Source organism: Neophocaena asiaeorientalis, unplaced genomic scaffold (assembly GCF_003031525.2).
Source record: "Neophocaena asiaeorientalis asiaeorientalis breed wild unplaced genomic scaffold, Neophocaena_asiaeorientalis_V1.1 scaffold150, whole genome shotgun sequence".
Lineage (NCBI taxonomy): Eukaryota > Metazoa > Chordata > Mammalia > Artiodactyla > Phocoenidae > Neophocaena > Neophocaena asiaeorientalis.
This window is the reverse complement of record NW_020176571.1, coordinates 7,496-24,970: the sequence shown is the minus strand read 5'-3', so window position 1 is coordinate 24,970 and position 17,475 is coordinate 7,496. Positions and strand designations below refer to the sequence as shown.

At 45.1% G+C, this 17,475-nt stretch overlaps 1 protein-coding gene across 2 annotated transcripts in view; it reads left to right on the top strand.

The window, feature by feature from the left end:
- The window catches only part of USP18 (ubiquitin specific peptidase 18), a 25,695-nt gene extending 11,125 nt beyond the window's left edge, over nucleotides 1-14,570 (top strand). For both annotated transcript variants that reach the window (XM_024733011.1, XM_024733012.1), the window contains 8 exons: nucleotides 138-283; nucleotides 5,480-5,559; nucleotides 5,822-5,968; nucleotides 6,324-6,419; nucleotides 6,855-7,022; nucleotides 11,407-11,538; nucleotides 11,999-12,048; nucleotides 13,929-14,570. In XM_024733011.1, coding sequence (XP_024588779.1) covers nucleotides 138-283; nucleotides 5,480-5,559; nucleotides 5,822-5,968; nucleotides 6,324-6,419; nucleotides 6,855-7,022; nucleotides 11,407-11,538; nucleotides 11,999-12,048; nucleotides 13,929-13,974 — 865 coding nt within the window. In that variant the 3' untranslated portion in view covers nucleotides 13,975-14,570. The remainder of the gene's footprint in view (nucleotides 1-137; nucleotides 284-5,479; nucleotides 5,560-5,821; nucleotides 5,969-6,323; nucleotides 6,420-6,854; nucleotides 7,023-11,406; nucleotides 11,539-11,998; nucleotides 12,049-13,928) is intronic.
- Nucleotides 14,571-17,475: the final 2,905 nt, after the last annotated feature.

Here is a 17,475-nt window from a genome sequence, read left to right as displayed (position 1 = left end):
CCAGAAATTCTGATGTAGCTAGTCTGCAGAGTGGCCTGGACGTGAGATTTTTGAAAGTTCTCCCATGTGATTGTGGTGTGCCCCCGGCACTGGGAACCGCGGGGACAGGGAGGTTCGTGGCTGTTCTCACCCGGCAGGATGACAGTGCCAAGGGGAGCTGCGGAGCAGAGGAGAAGTGTCCCCTTCCAGCTGCTCTTGCTACTGGAGAAGATGCAGGACAGCCGGGAGAAAGCGGTGCGACCCATGGGGCTGGCCTACTGTCTCCAGATGTACAATGTACCACGTAAGGCGGTCCTCCTCCAGGAGCTCGGGCTCCTGGCCTGGTGCTCTGAGAGGCAGGGGAGCGCGAGGGGGAGGGGACACGGGAGGGGGCAGCAGAGGAGAGGAGAGGAGAGGAGGGGGACTGAGGCTCAGTGAGTGAACAGGAAGGAAACCCTTGTGTCGGAGGCACGTGTGTGGATGTGAGATATCTTAAGGAACCCCCATCTTCCAGGTGCAGCACTGATGTTATCTATGCATGTATTACTTCCACACTCACTCTTTTTCTGCCTCCCAGTGGAGTAAGTAAGCCTAAGAGTCTCCTCAAAGCTGCTTCAACTGCAGGTAAAGGATTCTAGGGAAACAGAATAAAGGATTCATAAGGAGAAACCATGTTCTACAAAAGGAAACTCTTAAATAGCTTAGTTTTTTGTAACAGCCTTAATGAAATATACATCACATACTGTAAAATTCAGTCAATTAAAAATGTACAATTCAGAGGTTTTTAGTATTTCACAGAGTTGTGCAATTATCACCACAATCTAAATTTAGCAAATTTTCATCACCCCCCAAAGAAACCCCATACCCATTAGCAGTCATTCTCCTTTGTTTTCTTCTAGGTTTTATACTTTTAGCTCTTACATTAGATCCATGTTTCACTTAGAGCTAAATTTTGTGAATGGTGTGAGATAGGAGTCCAACTTCATTCTCCTGCATGTGGGCATCCAATTGTTCCAGCACCATTTGTTGAAAATACTACTCTTTCCCCACTGAATTGATTCAGTCTCTTTCCTTGTTACAACAAGCATCCTTTCATTTCAGCTTGACGAACTCCTCTCAGCTGTCCTTGTAAGGCAGGTCTAGTGGTGATGAGCTCTCAGTGTTTCTTTGTCTGGGAAAGCCTTTGTCTCTCCTTCATTTCTGAAGGACAGTGTTGCTGGATACAGTTTTCTTTATCAGCAGTTTTCCCTTTCATCACTTGCCCTATCATCCCACTTTCCCATGGTCTGTAAGGTTTGTGCTGAGAAATGTGCTGATAGTCTTATGAGGGTTCCCTTGTAGGTGATAAACTTCCTGTCTCTTGCTTTTAAGATCTCTCTTTGTCTTTGATTTTCGACATTATTTTTGACAGTATTGTGATGTGTCTTGGAGAACATCTGTTCGAAGGGAATATGTTTGGGGACCAGTGAGCTTCATGAACTTCAATGTCTAAATCTCTCCCCAGATTTGGGAAGTTGCAGCCACTATTTCTTTAGATGAGTTTTCGGCCCCCTTTCCTCTCTCTTCTTCTGGGACTCCATTGAAGTGTAGGTTGTTTCTCTTAATGGAGTCCCATAGATTTTCTTCAATCCTTCTCAGTCTTTTTGCTCCTCTGACTGGACAGTTTCAAATGACCTGCCTTCTAGTTCACTGATTCCTTCTGCTTGGTCCAGTCTGCTTTTGAAGCTCTCTGTTGAATTCTTCAGTTCAATATTCTTTAGCTCCAAAATTGCCCTTTGGTTCTTTTTTATGTTCTCTATCTCTTTGTTGAACTTCTGTTTTTCTTGTATTGTTTTCCTGATTTATTTAAATTGTTAATCTGTGTTCTCTGGTAGCTCTCCGAGCATCTTTAGAGCAATTATTTAGAATTATTTTTCGGACAATTTGGTATCTCCATTTCTTTGGTTTCAGTTACTGGATGTTTACTGTTTTCTTTTGGTGGTATCACGTGTCCCTGATTGTCCATGATCCCTGTAGACTCGTACTCGTGTAGGGACTTTGCTAAGAAGGACCTTCACCTGCAGCTGGGGTGTGCTGTGATCCAGGTGTGGTGGTGTGAGGCTTGTGGTGGCTCTGGGTCTGGGTGGGTGTGATATCTCATTGGCTCAGGCTGCTGGGGTCCACGACCTCGATAACTGTGCCATCCTTGGAGAGAGCTGCAGGGGGTCTGAAGTAGCTGTAAGGGCTGTGAGGTAGTATTTCATTGTCGTTTTTTTTTTTTTTTTTTGTGGTACGCGGGCCTCTCACTGTTGTGGCCTCTTCCGTTGCGGAGCACAGGCTCCGGACGCGCAGGCTCAGCGGCCATGGCTCACGGGCCCAGCCGCTCCGCGGCATGTGGGATCTTCCCGGACCAGGGCACGAACCCACGTTCCCTGCGTCGGCAGGCGGACTCTCAACCACTGCGCCACCAGGGAAGCCCTTCATTGTAGTTTTGATTTATATTTCCCTAATGATTAGTGATGCTGGCCATCTTTTCATGTGCTTACTGCCATTTGTATGTCTTCTTTGGAAAAATATCTATTCCAGTTCTTTGCCCATTTTGGATTAGTGATGCTGGGCATCTTTTCATGTGCTTACTGCCATTTGTATGTCTTCTTTGGAAAAATATCTATTCCAGTTCTTTGCCCATTTTTGAATTGGGTTATTTTTGTTGTTGAGTTTAAAAGTTCTATATATTCTGGATGTTAATCCCTTATCAGATATATACTTTGCAAATATATTCTCTCATTCTGTGGGGTGCCTTTTTACTCTGGGGATACTGTCTTTTGATGCATACATTTAAAAAATTTTCATGAAGTTGAAGTTTTCTATGTTTTCTTTTGTTACCTGTGCCTTTGGTGTCACATCCAAGAAGTCATTGCCAAATCCAAGGTCATGTGCTTTTGTCCTATGTGTTCTTCTAAGCATTTTATTGTTTAGGGTCTTACATTTAGGTCCTTGATCTGTTTTGAATTAATTTTTGTATATGCAGTTAGAAGCGTTCAACTTCATTTCTTTGCATGTGGATATCCAGTTTCCCCAGCATCATTTGTTGAAGAGACTATCCTTTCCCGACTGTATACTCTTGGCTCTCTTGTCAAAAATTATTGGACCATACATTTGAGGATTCATTTCTGGACTCTTTATTCTATTGCATCAATCTGTATGTCTGTCCTTATGCCAGTACCACACTGTTTTGATTACTATAGCTGTGTAGTAAGTTTTGAAATGAGAAAGTGTGAGTCCTCTAGTTTGTTATTCTTTTTCAGAATTGTTTTGGCATTTGGGGGTCCCTTAAGACTCTATATGAATTTTATGATGAGTTTTTCTATTTCAGCAAATATCTTATTGGGGTTTTGTTAGGGATTGCATTGAATATGTAGATTGCTTTGGGTAGTATTGACTTTTAAATAATACTAAATATTCTAGTCCATGTACATGGAATGTGTTTCCATTTATTTATGACTTCTTTAATTTCTTTCAGCAGTGTTTTGTAGTTTTCATAATACAACTCTTTTACCAATTTGGTTAAGTTAATTCCTAAGTATTTTATTGTTTTTGAAGCTATTATAGGTGGATTTGTTTGTGTTATTTCATTTTCAAATTGTTTATTGTTCATGTATGTATAGAAATACAATTGACTTTTGTGTGTTGATTTTGTATCATATTTTTAATTTCATTTATTAGATCTAAAAGCTTTGTTTCGTGGAGTCTTTTAACATATGAGATTATATCATCTGCAAACAGTGGTAATTTTACTTCTTCCTTTCCAATTTGGATGCATTTTATTTCTTTTCTTATCTAATTGCTCTGGCTAGAACTTCCAGTACTGTGTTGAATAGAAGTGGTGAAAGCAGGCATCCTGCTTTTACAGAGACCCGCACTCCACTCTCCTAGTTGTATGTCACCTTTCTTTAGCTTTCCATAGCAGTTTGTACACCTGGGGAATTTTTCTCATTCTTCTTCTTCTTTAAAAATAAATTTATTTATTAATTTTTTTTTTTTTGGCTGAGTTGGGTCTTCGTTCCTCTGTGTGGGCTTTCTCTAGCTGTGGTGAGCGGGGGCTACTCTTCCTTGCGGTGCGCGGGCTTCTCATTGCGGTGGCTTCTCTTGTTGCGGAGCACGGGCTCTAGGCATGCGGGCTTCAGTAGTTGTGGCACGTGGGCTCAGTAGTTGTGGCACACATGTTTAGTTGCTCCACGGCATGTGGGATCTTCCCGGACCAGGGCTCGAACCCACGTTCCCTGCATTGGCAGGTGGATTCTTAACCACTGCGCCACCAGGGAAGGCCCTAAATTCTTCTTTGAATTGTGAGTACATGGATACTTGCCTCCCACTAGACTATAGGTTTCTTGGGGATAGGAACTTTCTCTGGCCTCTGCAATGCCTTGCACGTAGCAGGTGTGAAGGAAGTTATGGGTTGGGCAAGCATCCCTGTATTTCTTAGATGAATCGGGACTTCTGGTTCTGGGATGGTCAGATGTGGCAAGGTGGCTCTACGTGGCAAGCTGACGCGACTCCCTTTATGTCCTGTGTGGTGGACAGCCTTCTGAAAATAATTCCCTGGAGACTGCATCAGTGCAGCCTGCTACCAGGCTGCTTGTCTACAGTTTGGGATTATTAGCTTGGAATGTGGATTAATTAACCATTCAACTAATATGTAATTTTCACCTGTTATGTGCCAGTTACTGAGCTGGTAAGGGAATTAGACTGACAGAGTATTTGCCTCCATGGAGCTGACAGTTTAGAGGAGAGACACAGGCCAAAACAAAATACAACCCCAAAACATTAAGTACAGATTGTGATAAGTATCATGGAGGAAATGGTGTTGAGATAGCAGATATGAATGTTTAATACCTTTTCTTGCAACGTCTTTGCAACTCGGGGACATGGACTCATTCACCCCTGTGCACCGCTTGTAGCCTGATGTTCACGTGTGTAGGATTCATGGCTTATTCCTGCTTCCTCTCCGCTAGCACCCTCTATCACTGAGAAGGTTATTTCCCTTCTTGTTTTCCCATACACCTTTGGGGAAGACCTGGGTCAGGTATTAGTGTTGGGAAACTGCTCAATTTTAAGGGGAGTGAATAAAGAAAATACGGAGAGGCATAGAGAAGTCAGTGGCCACAGGAGTCCAGTTGGAGGCTTGGCAGGGACATAGGAGAGAATCCACCACTGACTATTGGTTTTGTGTAGCTGGGTTCACCAGCGGAGGCCAGCAGGGGTGGGTGGCAACTCAGAGGACAGAAGACTTGTGTGATGCAGTGGGGCTGGGGCTGGACTTTGAGTTTTAAAAGGAGTTCTCAAAATCAATACCAAGCTTATCTTTCATTTTCATGACCGAACATCCTGTGGAAACTTAGCCTGAAAGCGGGGAAAGGCAACGTCATGAGTGTTCGCCTGCATCTAGGTAGCTGGGGCAGGAGGGCAGGACAGGTGTCCCTGGGTCCTCACCCTGGGCGTTACTTTTCTCTTTGGCCAGTGTTTGTCCAGCATGATGCTGCCCAGCTCTACCTCACAGTCTGGAACCTGATTAAAGACCAAATCACAGATGCGGACTTGGTAAGTCCTAGAACGAGAGAGCTCAGAAGGTGAAGATGCTGTCCGTGTGACGTGTAGAGAGGATTGAAAGGGGAAATGCATGTAAAATGCTTAGCACGATTGCATAGTGCAGTTGCTGTGATTTCTCTACGCCTTTGTGAGCGAGCGGAGAGCGGCTGCCCTTCCGGAGCTGTGTGCGGTGGCTCCAGCGCTGGAGCTTGGCCGGACCTGCTTACTCGCGGCTTTCTCTGCACCTTCATCCTCCTCCCCCTCCCTTTTGCAGGTAGCAAGGCTGCAGGCCCTCTATGCCATTCGTGTGAGGGAGTCCCTCGTTTGCCTTGGATGTACCGTGGAGAGTGACAGAAGCAGCAGCATGCTGACCCTCCCCGTCTCTCTTTTCGACATGGATTCAAAGCCCCTGAAAACACTGGTGAGGGGTCCTTGTGGGGAGTTTTCTGTTCCCGCACAGCCCAGAGATTCTGGTGCCCCCTTCCTTCTTTAATCCACCCTTGGCTTTTAAAAAATCATTTCCGCTTCCTTTGCATGGCTCTGGCTAAGTTCTCCTTTCATTTGCGGGGAAAAAACGTTTCTCCTCCTACGGCCCCTTATCCTCACTGCTTCCTCCAAAACGTAGGTCTTTCCTGAGACCCTGGCACGTGTACCACGCTGGGGTGGATGTTAGGGGACCTGGGGAAAACGAGGAGAGAAGTTTAAGCTCATCGGCAGGGTGAGGGGTTGTACCCAGAAGGTAATAACCTTGCCTTTCCCTTGCTCCCCTGGGACAGGAGGACGCCCTCCGCTGTTTCTTCCAGCCCAGGGAGCTGTCCAGCGAGGACAAGTGCTTCTGTGGGAACTGTGAGAAGAAGACCTGCTGGAAGCAGGTACTTGCTCCCAAACCGGGTGCTTCTGGCCCGTCTGGGGTTCCCCTTGGGGGCCTCCCACTGAGGGAGGGAATCCCTTCAGGCTGGGGATCCTGGGGCTTGTGACTTCCAGGGCTCTGGGTACGCTCCTCGGACCCCATCACTGAGACGGACGGGGGAAGGCACAAGAGCGGGGGCTGTTTTCCCCTCAGGGCCAGACTCCCCTGGGAGGGGAGCAGACCCCGTAGTTCCCCTGGGTTCCTGGGCGGAGCCCTGGGCTTCTTGAGCCTTCTGTGGGAGGCCCAGCAGATCCAGCAGGCGGGGCCCTTACCGTGTGATTCCATTCCGCTCCCTTCTTTTCTGGAAGAAGAACATACCATCGGCCCTGGTGTTTCTCGGAATTGACCTGTTTCAAGTGCCTGGGACTCATCTCCACGGTGACTTTGCTTTTTCCAGGTCTTGACACTGACCCACCTGCCCCAGACACTGACCATCCACCTCCTGCGTTTCTCCAGCAAAAATCTGCAGACAGAAAAGATCTGCCACTCACTGTGTTTCCCCCAGAACTTGGATCTAAATAAGCTCCTTGAGATGGAGGGAGAGCCCTGCACTGCTGAGGAGCAGGTGAGGGCCCCTCGTGTCCCTTCCACCCCCCACGTAAGACACCCCGTCCTTTGTTTGTCTTCCCTCCCCTGAGATGATTGGCATCAAGATCACCAGAGATGCATTTTGAGCATCCTTCTCTTCTCTGGTGGCCGAGGTCGGGACACAGAGGGAGGGACGGTCACCAATGGCTTGGTATGATTCATAGAAACATATTCATACACTCGAGAAACACTTGTTTTTCAAAAAAGGAGTTTAATGATGGGAACCCGAGTCTCTTGGATAACAGCGATGGGCTGTTAGCCTCACATTGCCACCAACATTTGCTGTTGGCCGTTGCATTTCTTTTAAGATTCAAAAGACTTTATTTCTGATGATTGGATTTGTACTCATCTACCTCACAGCAATGAGGGAAGGAACCCATAAGTCAGAACGTTCCTTTTAAATAGGATGTGCAGTGCTTACGTAGCCACAGGTAACCACAGCACCCTGGGTTCTAAATAGAGCCCCAGCCTAACGTTCTACTTCCGACAGCTTATGCTTACCTCGGGGATAATAAGAAAGCAGCCAGCACGTTGGGCCAAATTGATTCAGAGTCAAGTTGGATTCAATTGTCTTGAGCTAATGAATTGTTGGGAAATTCTGAGAAAAAAGTGACATAAATGTCTTTTCTCCATAGGTTTAAAATGCTACATTTATTCCTATACATATGTGAGTCCATGTGTGGACTTTCTGTTTTGTTCCACTGGGCGGTTTACTATCCATGCTCTAGAACCATGGTTTTTTAAACATTGAGGCCTGACAGCGTGTTATAGTGGCTCCTTCCCTGTTCAGGGCATGTACATTTCATAGGATTCTCAGTTTCTTTCCTTCTAGTTTCCTTATTTCCACTTGCACAGCCTACCTAATGAAATATATCTTAACATTTTTTTTCCTCTTGAAAAGACTTGTGAGGAATTATAGAATGAATCTCCACATCCACCAATGGCTTAAACAGTTACCTAACTCATGGCCACTCTTGCTTCACCTACACCCCATCCTCTTCTCTCTCCAAAGCTCTACTGGATGATTTTGACGCAAATCCCAGACACCATACATGTCATTTGTAAGCATTTCATTATGTCTCTCTAAAGAATAAGCACTCTTTTTCCAAACATGACCAAGTCCGTCTTATGATTCTTTAATATCCTCTAATAGCCGGTAAATATTTGGATTTCCCTGACTGTCCTGTAAGTTGTTTGCTTTGTCTGAATCTAGAGCCAAATAAAGTCTACACTTGTATATGCTTACCTTTGTTTCCTCCCTCCCTCCCCCTTGCCTTTCTTTCTTCTTCAGGTTAAGTTTCTTTGATGCTTCTCCTCCTTTTCTTTTCCTTGAAATTTATTTGCTTGAAGGTTTTTTTAAATGTATATCCAGAATTGGCTGGCGGGTCTTATTTAACATACTCCTCTAGCCCTGGTATTTCTCATGAACTGAGAGTTAGATCCAGAGATTGCCCCGCACTTTTTGCACAGCAAAGGAAACCATAAACAAGACAAAAAGACAGCCCTCAGAATGGGAGAAAATATTTGTAAATGAAGCAACTGACAAAGGATTAATCTCTAAAATATATAAGCAGCTCATGCAGCTCAATAACAGAAAAACAAACAACCCAATCCAAAAATGGGCAGAAGACCTAAATAGACATTTCTCCAAAGAAGACATACAGATCGCCAACAAATACGTGAAAGGATGCTCAACATCACTAATCATTAGGGAAATGAAAATCAAAACCACAATGAGGTATCACCTCACACCAGTCAGAATGACCATCATCAAAAAATCTACAAACAACAAATGCTGGAGAGGGTGTGGAGAAAAGGGAACCCTCTTGCACTGTTGGGAATGTAAATTGATACAGCCACTATGGAGAACTGTATGGAGGTTCCTTAAAAAGCTAAAAATAGAACTACCATATGACCCGGAAATCCCACTACTGGGCAGATAGCCTGAGAAAACCATAATTCAGAAAGAGTCATGTACCACACTGTTCACTGCAGCACTATTTACAATAGCCAGGACATGGAAGCAACCTAAGTGTCCATCAACAGATGAATGGGTAAAGAAGATGTGGCACATGTATACAATGGAATATTACTCAGCCATAAAAAGAAATGAAATTGAGTTATTTGTAGTGAGGTGGATGGACCTAGAGTCTTGTCATACAGAGTGAAGTAAGTCAGAAAGAGAAAAACAAATATCGTATGCTGACACATATATATGGAATCTAAAAAAAAAATAAGGTGCTGATGAACCTAGGGTCAGGACAGGAATAAAGAGTCAGACGTAGAGAATGGACTTGAGGACACGGGGAGGGGGAAGAGTAAGCTGGGACGAAGTGAGAGAGTGACACTGACATATATACACACTACCAAATGTAAAATAGATAGCTAGTGGGAAGCAGCCGCATAGCACAGGGAGATCAGGTTGGTGCTTTGTGACCACCTAGAGGGGTGGGATAGGGAGGGTGGGAGGGAGACGCAAGAGGGAGGGGATATGGGGATATATGTTTACGTATAGCTGATTCACTTTGTTATACAGCAGCAACTAACACACCATTGTAAAGCAGTTATACTGCAATAAAGATGTAAAAAAAAAAAATCCAGTGTAACATCCCCACGTGAGAATAGAGAATGATTTTAGCCCTCCCTTTTGGGGGACTAAGCTTCGTTTGTCCTACCCTCATCCTGTCCCCTTCACGATCTTGTTTCAAAGTCTCAGGTTAGGGATATTATTTGACTGTGTTGAGAAAACAAGTACAATTTTCCCAACTCATGTGGAGATCTTGCTCACAATCAGTGAAAACTCTCTCTCTTGCCACTGTTGTCTTTTCACAGAGAATTCTCTCCTATCTTGACTTGCTAAGATTTGAGGGAGTAGAAAGACTTACTGCCAAACCTAGTGAATACTTTTTGGTCTTTCCCTTACTTGATCTTTTTGTGATATTCTGTTATTGATCCTATTCTCCTTCAAAGTCTGCCTACTCTAGGCCTCTCTCCTGGGGTTTCTTTCTCCATTGCTGGATCCTTTCCTGCCCATTTTTATTGGTATTTAGTTTTAATTCCATTCCTTTTTCTTCCCATTTTTTGAATGTCATCTCATTAATTCTCATGGTTTCAATCACCTCAAACTGAAGACTTCCAGTCCCTGTCTCCTGCTCAGGTCTCACTCTTGACCTCCAAACAGTGTGTCCACCTCCTACTCAGTGCTGTCACACGGTCCCCAAATGCACTGTCTTCATCCCCAGACACCTCTGTTCCATGTGTGACCTTATAGCAGCAGCGTCTTCCTAATTTCCAAGCCAAAAATCTGGGGTTCATCCTTGTAGTGCCCCCTACTTGCTCCCCCACCACCATATCCATCAGTTGCAAAGGAACTTATTATTTTTCCTTAACTTTGCACAAATCTGTCCCCTCGTCTCTACGTTCACCCTCACTTCCTCAGTATAGGGGTCGAGAGCTTGGGCTTCGAAGCCGGGCAGGCCTGGGTTAAACTCCCGCCTCTTCTCTTTATGAGCTCTGACCCTTGAGTAAATTACTCTGCTCCCTGAGCTCAGATTCCACGTCTGCAAAGTAGGATTTATGCTGGCACCCAGTTTACAGGTTTGCTGTGGATGTTAAATGGAACAATGCATGGGAAGACTTGGCCAGGTGCTGGCAGTCAGCTAGTAATTGCTGTGTTAATAATGCTTATTATCGTTTACTGGCTGATCCCGGGGGTAATGGCTGGGCTCTCAACACTTCTTCCTCGTGCCATCGTGGTTCCCTAACTTGTCCCGTTGGCTCTGCCTCACTTGAACTCTCAGTCCATTTTTCACACCACGTTATTTCAGTGTTTCTCAAACACAAATCCGATGATGTTGCTCCCCTGCGTAAAGCCTTCCGACGGCTCCTGCTGCTCGGGATAAAGTTCTGATTCCTGACTTGGCCTTTGTGGACGTTAATCCCATGGCTCCCAGCACCCCCAGCTGCATTTCCGGGTGCACTGTTCTGTTCCCACCGGGCAGCCACAGTTCCTGGTCCATACTCCATCACGCGTGTGCCATTATGACCCTTCAGGATCAGTTCAAGCACGTCTTCTCTGGGAGCTTTCCTCAGCAGGTCATTCCTTCTCCCTTTTGGGGCGAAAAGTGGTTCTTCCCAAATTTACCTCCAAATGCACCTGGTATAAAACATGGGATTACAGCTCTGGCATAATTAGCTGTGAGTCTTGAGGTCAAAGACGGTTTTCTAGTGCCCTGGAAGTACCAGTGCCTGGCAGAGAAAGGCACTGAATGAGCAAAGGCACGATGAAGTAGTTTCCTCCTCCTAGACGAGGGTCAGAAGAGGAGGGATGATGGGGCTCTCTTTGTTCTTGTGTCCTTCAGCGTGGGGGACAGTATGAACTCTTCGCTGTGATTGCCCATGTGGGGAAGGCTGACTTCGGTCACTACTGTGCTTATGTCCGGAGTACTGTGAATGGAAAATGGTTCTGCTTCAACGACTCCAACGTTTCCTGGGTGAGAAACATCCTCCGGAATTGCCTCTTGCCCTGGATTCTGCACCTCTAATAAGTTCTGAGCCAGGACTAGATGGGCCCTCAAGGCCCAGACATGCTGTGGTCCTGTTCTCTGTGTGTGTGGCCTTTTGTGGGCTTTGAAGCCCTTTTCTGCATGGAGTCCCTGTCTGGTTTACAGCGTTCTGCTACTCCACTTAGCTCAGTGTCTAGGTTTTTGGGATTCTAGGCTCAGTGCCCTGTAGCCTCGTGCTCTGGGGGAAGCTTACTGAAAGCAAGAAGAGTCAGAAAGAGTTAGAAAATCTTGGCTCGTCAACACCAAGTTTAAATAGAGGGACAGTGTACTAAAGAAACTTCATACCCATGGCACCTGTCACTAGGTGATCCAGGTCATGGGTGTAACGGGGGTGGGTTTGTCTGGGTGAGTGAGGGAGGGCTGCTTCACCTTCTCTGTGTGCTTCCAGGTGTCCTGGGAAGACGTCCAGTGTACCTATGGAGATCACAGCTACCGCTGGTGAGAGAGCACTGGGGTGGTGGGGTCCCAACGCGCTCACACACCCTGGGCAGTATAGGGTGCTAGCTGCTCTATGAAACGCTCACGGACTCAGCTGCCACTCGCCTTTGGATGGCCCCCTAGTGAATACTGCTCAGCCTCATCTTTCAGTACCACCCACCACACTGCTCTTCCTGCAGTTTAGACTCCAACAGTACTGAAGTATAAGTGGCTCCCAAATATCACGCTGTGCGTAGCTTTGCGCGGGCTGTTCCCGGCCTGTGCTGCCTTTTCCTAATTTGTCACTGCGGCAACCCCCCTCTCATGCTTCAGTACTTCTGCTCGTGCCCACCTGCTCTGTAAAGCCTTCCCAGCAGCATCCAGGCAGGTTTGTAGGAGCTTCTCAGATGCTTTCCCTGCATTTGGAGCTCACCTCCTTTACAGCAAGGATCCCACTGCTCTGTAAGTGTTCGCCTACATAACATTCTTTCACATTAACCACAAACTTTTTGGAGGCAAAGATCACTCTTTTCCTCCTTCTTTGTCTGGTACAGTGGCTTGCATGTAGTAAATAACAATAACTAAATTGTTAAAAATCAATAACTACAGAGGGGAAGCTGGAGAGAAAAAAGCTGGGTGAAGGTAAAGCAGAGACTTTGTAAGTTTTTCCTGCTAAGCTTAGAGGTGACATTGTACACTAAGCATGATGTGCGGGATGACCCCAGCTGCACACGTAGGCCTTCACTTGGAAACCAATGAATTAGGTGAAATTCGTGCTTGGAATCCTCCCCGCCTCCACCTTGTACCTTTCGTCTTCTCTTCCTTTTCTTCTAAGCATCTCCTTAGATGCCCACTCTTTGTTACCTTTTGGTTGTCAGTGATCCCCCATTATTATTATTTAAAAAAAAAAATTTATTTATTTATTTGGCTGCATGGGGTCTTAGTTGTGGCACGAGGGATTTTCATTGCAGCGCACGGGCTTCTTTCTAGTTGCGGCGTGCAGGCTCCAGAGCATGCGGGCTCAGCAGTTGCAGCGCGCAGGCTTAGTTGCCCTGCGGCATGTGGGATCTTAGTTATCTGACCAGGGATCGAACCCATGTCCCCTGCATTGGAAAGCGGATTCTTTTTTTTTTTTTAATTAATTACTTTTATTTTTGGCTGCATTGGATCTTCCTTGCTGCCATGGGCTTTCTTTAGTTGTGGCGAGCAGGGGCTACTCTTCATTGTGGTGCACGGACTTCTCATCGTGGTGACGTCTCTTGTTTCGGAGCATGGGCTCTAGGCGCGCAGGCTTCAGTAGTTGTGGCACGCAGGCTCAGTAGTTGTGGTGCACGGGCTTAGTTGCTCCGTGGCACGTGGGATCTTCCCGGACCAGGGCTCGAACCCATGTCCCCTGCGCTGGCAGGCGGATTCTTAACTGCTGTGTGGAAGGTGGATTCTTAACTACTGGACCACCAGGGAGGTCCTGATAACCCATTATTTAGATCAGGATTTGGCAGACTTTCTCTGTAAAAGGCCAGAGAGTGAATGTTTCAGCCTCTGGGACACAAAGTCTCTGTCGCAACTCCTCAACTCTGCCTCTGCAGCACAAAAGCAGCCACAGATGATACGTGGGTGAATAAGCGTGGGCTTGTTCCAGTTATGTTTATTTGCAAAAACAGGGTTGGATATGGCTCACAAGCTCATAGTTTGTCAACCCCTGATTGAGACGTTAACTAGCAGCTTAATAATAGTTATTTTCCCAGGTCACCAGTTTTGTCCCCTCTAAGGTGATGGATATGAAGACTTGATCCAATAACCTGGAAAGTTTTCTGACGGGTGTCCTATCGTGAATTAATAATGTATTAATTAACTATGAATGTTTCATTTCTGTGACGCTGTTGCAATTGTTTTCTTCCTAGGCAGGAAACTGCATATCTTCTGGTTTACATGAAGATTGAGTCCTAATGGATGTACCCTAAACCTTCAGAGACCTGCAGAGTATCATTTTCCTTTTCTGTTCCTGGATCTGCAGACTCTTTTAAGATATTCTGCAGTGAGGAGAGGCACTGTTTTGAAATTGTTTAATTAAACTTTATTTATTATCAGTGGTGGTTATCAAAATACTTAACAGTGACACTGTGCAGGTTTGGATCAGTCAGAGTGGATACTTCCACCAGTGGACCCTGGCCCCATGGCTGCATCAGGTCTGGAGTACTCCTGCTGTACAAGGTGGTGGTCCTTTAGCTGGGAGATTGTGGAGCCCAGAGGCTACCAGGGGAGTAGAAACCAGGCGAGCACTGGTAGCAGGGGGCAGTCAGGTGGCAAGGGGCAGTGGTAGGGAACTATTTCCATATTTTACAGCTAAGGTTACTGTACTGGTTGGTACTGACTGTATATCATTTCTGTTTATAATTTAAAAAATTTTAGAACCTGTATCAATTACATAAAACTCAAGTGCTTTGTAATTGTTATTCATTTATTTGGCAAATATGTATTGATCACCTACTCTCCGTGAGATGGTGTGCCAGACACAATAATGAATAAAGTTCTTTCTCTCAAAAGGAGTTTTTAGTTTAATGGGGGTTATACTAAGGGTTAATGCTACAGGAATTCAAAGGAAAGTGAAATTTCTCCTGTTTGGGGGCCATGGGAGAAGCCTGAAGGCTGAAATGGGGCTTAGAGTGAGGACAGTTAGTTTACAGGGAGAAGCATACCCAGTGGCATGCTTGAAAGGGCAAGGTTCAAGGTCCAAAGGTCATCCACACACCTGGATGGAAGGGAAGTGGGGCTCAGAATGTAGAAGGTCTTGATCTAGCCTCAGAAGTTTGGGTTTAATTTAATAAGTAATGAGGAATTTCTTTTTTTTTGGAAAGGGTTCAAAAAGGAAAGGAACAGTTAGTGGTGTTTTCGTAAAATGGATTTGCCAGGGCTGGCAACATGGATTAGAGAGAGGGTGGCAGAGTGGGTGGAAGGGCGTTCACAGTCTCTGGAACCACGTTAGAGGAAGAACATGGATGGTGAGGGGGGTTCCCGGGAGAATCCGTACCAACCTGGGAGGTGAGTATGTGGACAGCCCCGTCTTACAGATGAAGTGACTGAGTCCTTCACATGTTTAACAACTTGCTCCAGGTTTCATACTTGGTAAGTGGCAGGGGCCAAAACTTCCAACGTGAAATGTGGGTGGTTTATTATTTTACTTTTATTGGCAAAAAATTAGCCATGCAAGAATAAATTCTCACTGTAAAATATGTTGATAGAACCTCTTCCTGAGACGTAAACATTGTTAAACAGGTGTGTATTCGTTTCCCAGCACTGCCGTAACAAATTATCACAAAGTGCTTGGCTAAAAACAAGAGAAATTTTATTCTCTCACAGTCTGGATGCCAGAAGTCTGAACTCGAGGTGCCACAGGGCTGGTTCCTTCCGGAGGCTGTGAAGGAGAGTCTGGCTAGCCTCTCTCCTGGCAGCTGGTGGTACGGCCCTGCCTGTCATTGCTTGCGTGTCATTGGGTCACTCTGGTCTCTACCTCTGTCTTCCCGTGGCTGTCTTCCCTGTGTGTTTTAGTGTAAGGACACCAGCCACAACTTAGGGCCCATCCTAATCTGGCGTGACCTCATTTTCACTTGTCTGATTACATCTGCAAAGACTCTATTTCCAAATAAGTTCACACATTCTGAGATTCCAAGTGGATAGGAATTGTAGGGCATACTATTCACAGTAGTAAAATGTGTATATCCCTCTATGCCTCCTTCTAGGCATTTGCATACGTGTATATAGCAGATACAAATACTTTTTACATCATAAATTCTACTGTACAAATTATTCTGCTCATTGTTTTTTTTTCACTTAATAATGTCTTAGGAAAATTTCCAAGTCTGCATACAGATGGATAATATTCTTTTAAATTGTTACATTTAACCCATAAATAGATACACTATATTTTTCCCATTCCCGTATTGGTAAATACTGAGGGCATTCCCATTTTTTCACTATTTAAAATGCAGAGCGAATGAACACCTTTAGATGTACTTTTGTGCATGAGTAAATATTCTGTAGGTTCAGTACCTGGTGGAAGTACTGGATCAAAGGGCATGAGTGTCTAAAACTGTAGTAGGCACTGCCAAGTTGACTCCAATTAACACCAATTACTTAGTAAGTTTTAATTTTTGTCAGTCTGATAGATTTTAAATATCTCATTAAAAAATTTATTTATTTACTTATTTATTTTTGGCTGCGTTGGGTCTTTGTTGTTGCACGTGGGCTTTCTCTAGTTGCAGCGAGCAGGGACTACTCTTCGTTGCAGTGCACGAGCTTCTCACTACAGTGGCCTCTCGTTACAGAGCGTGGGCTCTAGGTGCGTGGGATTCAGTAGTTGTGGCTTGTGGGCTCAGTACTTGTGGCACACGGGCTCAGTAGTCGTGGCACGTGGACTCAGTAGCTGTGGCTTGCGGGCTCTAGAGCGCAGGCTCAGTAGCTGTGGTGCACGGGCTTAGGTGCTCTGCGGCATGCAGGATCTTCCTGGACCAGGGCTCGAACCTGTGTCCCCTTAATTGGCAGGCGGATTCTTTAGCACTGTGCCACCAGGGAAGCCCTAAAAATCTCATTATTGATTAGATCAGATTTAATTTACAGATTAATACAGTTGAGTATCTTTCCATATGTTTATTAACCATCTGTATCTCTTCTATGAATTTCCTATTATATACTCTGTCCTTGTAGTATTTTACATTTTTGTTACTGATTCATGGGAGTTTTCACTTATTTTGGATAATAACTTTATCTATTACATATGTGGCAAATATTTCTCCCCAGTCTGTTGCTTGACTTTAATTTATTCGTTAGTATTATTACTTTACGTTGCAAAAATTTAACATTTCTTCCTAGTTGTAATTGCTAGTGGGTGGAGTAACTGTGGGGGGTTAGAAGTTGGTGTGCGTGTGAATACAGTCTTTTTGGACAATTCCATGGTTAGGTAAGATGTTGGAGGGGGTTCCCATCTGGGAGTCCTGTCCTTTCATACTAGGTTTGGGGCAAACTTGCTCTGTTTTTCTCTCCTTCTTTCCTTTGGCTCTGATAGATTGATAAAAGCTTGATTGGACTTCAGGGTGGAAATAACAGAGTGGCTTGTGATCTTCTTTGAACAGAGGATACAGAGGCCTGTCTGATACTGGAAAAATGAGTCCTCCACTTAGCTTGGCTTAGCCACTGGAGTTCTGTACTGGTGTTTGGGGTCAAAGCTCCAGCTCGTAGTGAAATGTTACCTTGCTTGCTTTGTATACTTTAGATAAATATCTTCTGGTTTCCTTGAAGAGAACTGGCTGGATGCAGATATCTTTTATTTATTTATTTAGGTATTCTATGTTTTTTAAACATCTTTATTAGGGTATTGCATGTGGGATCTTCCCAAACCGGAGCACGAACTCGTGTCCCCTGCATCGGCAGGCGGACTCTCAACCACTGTGTCAC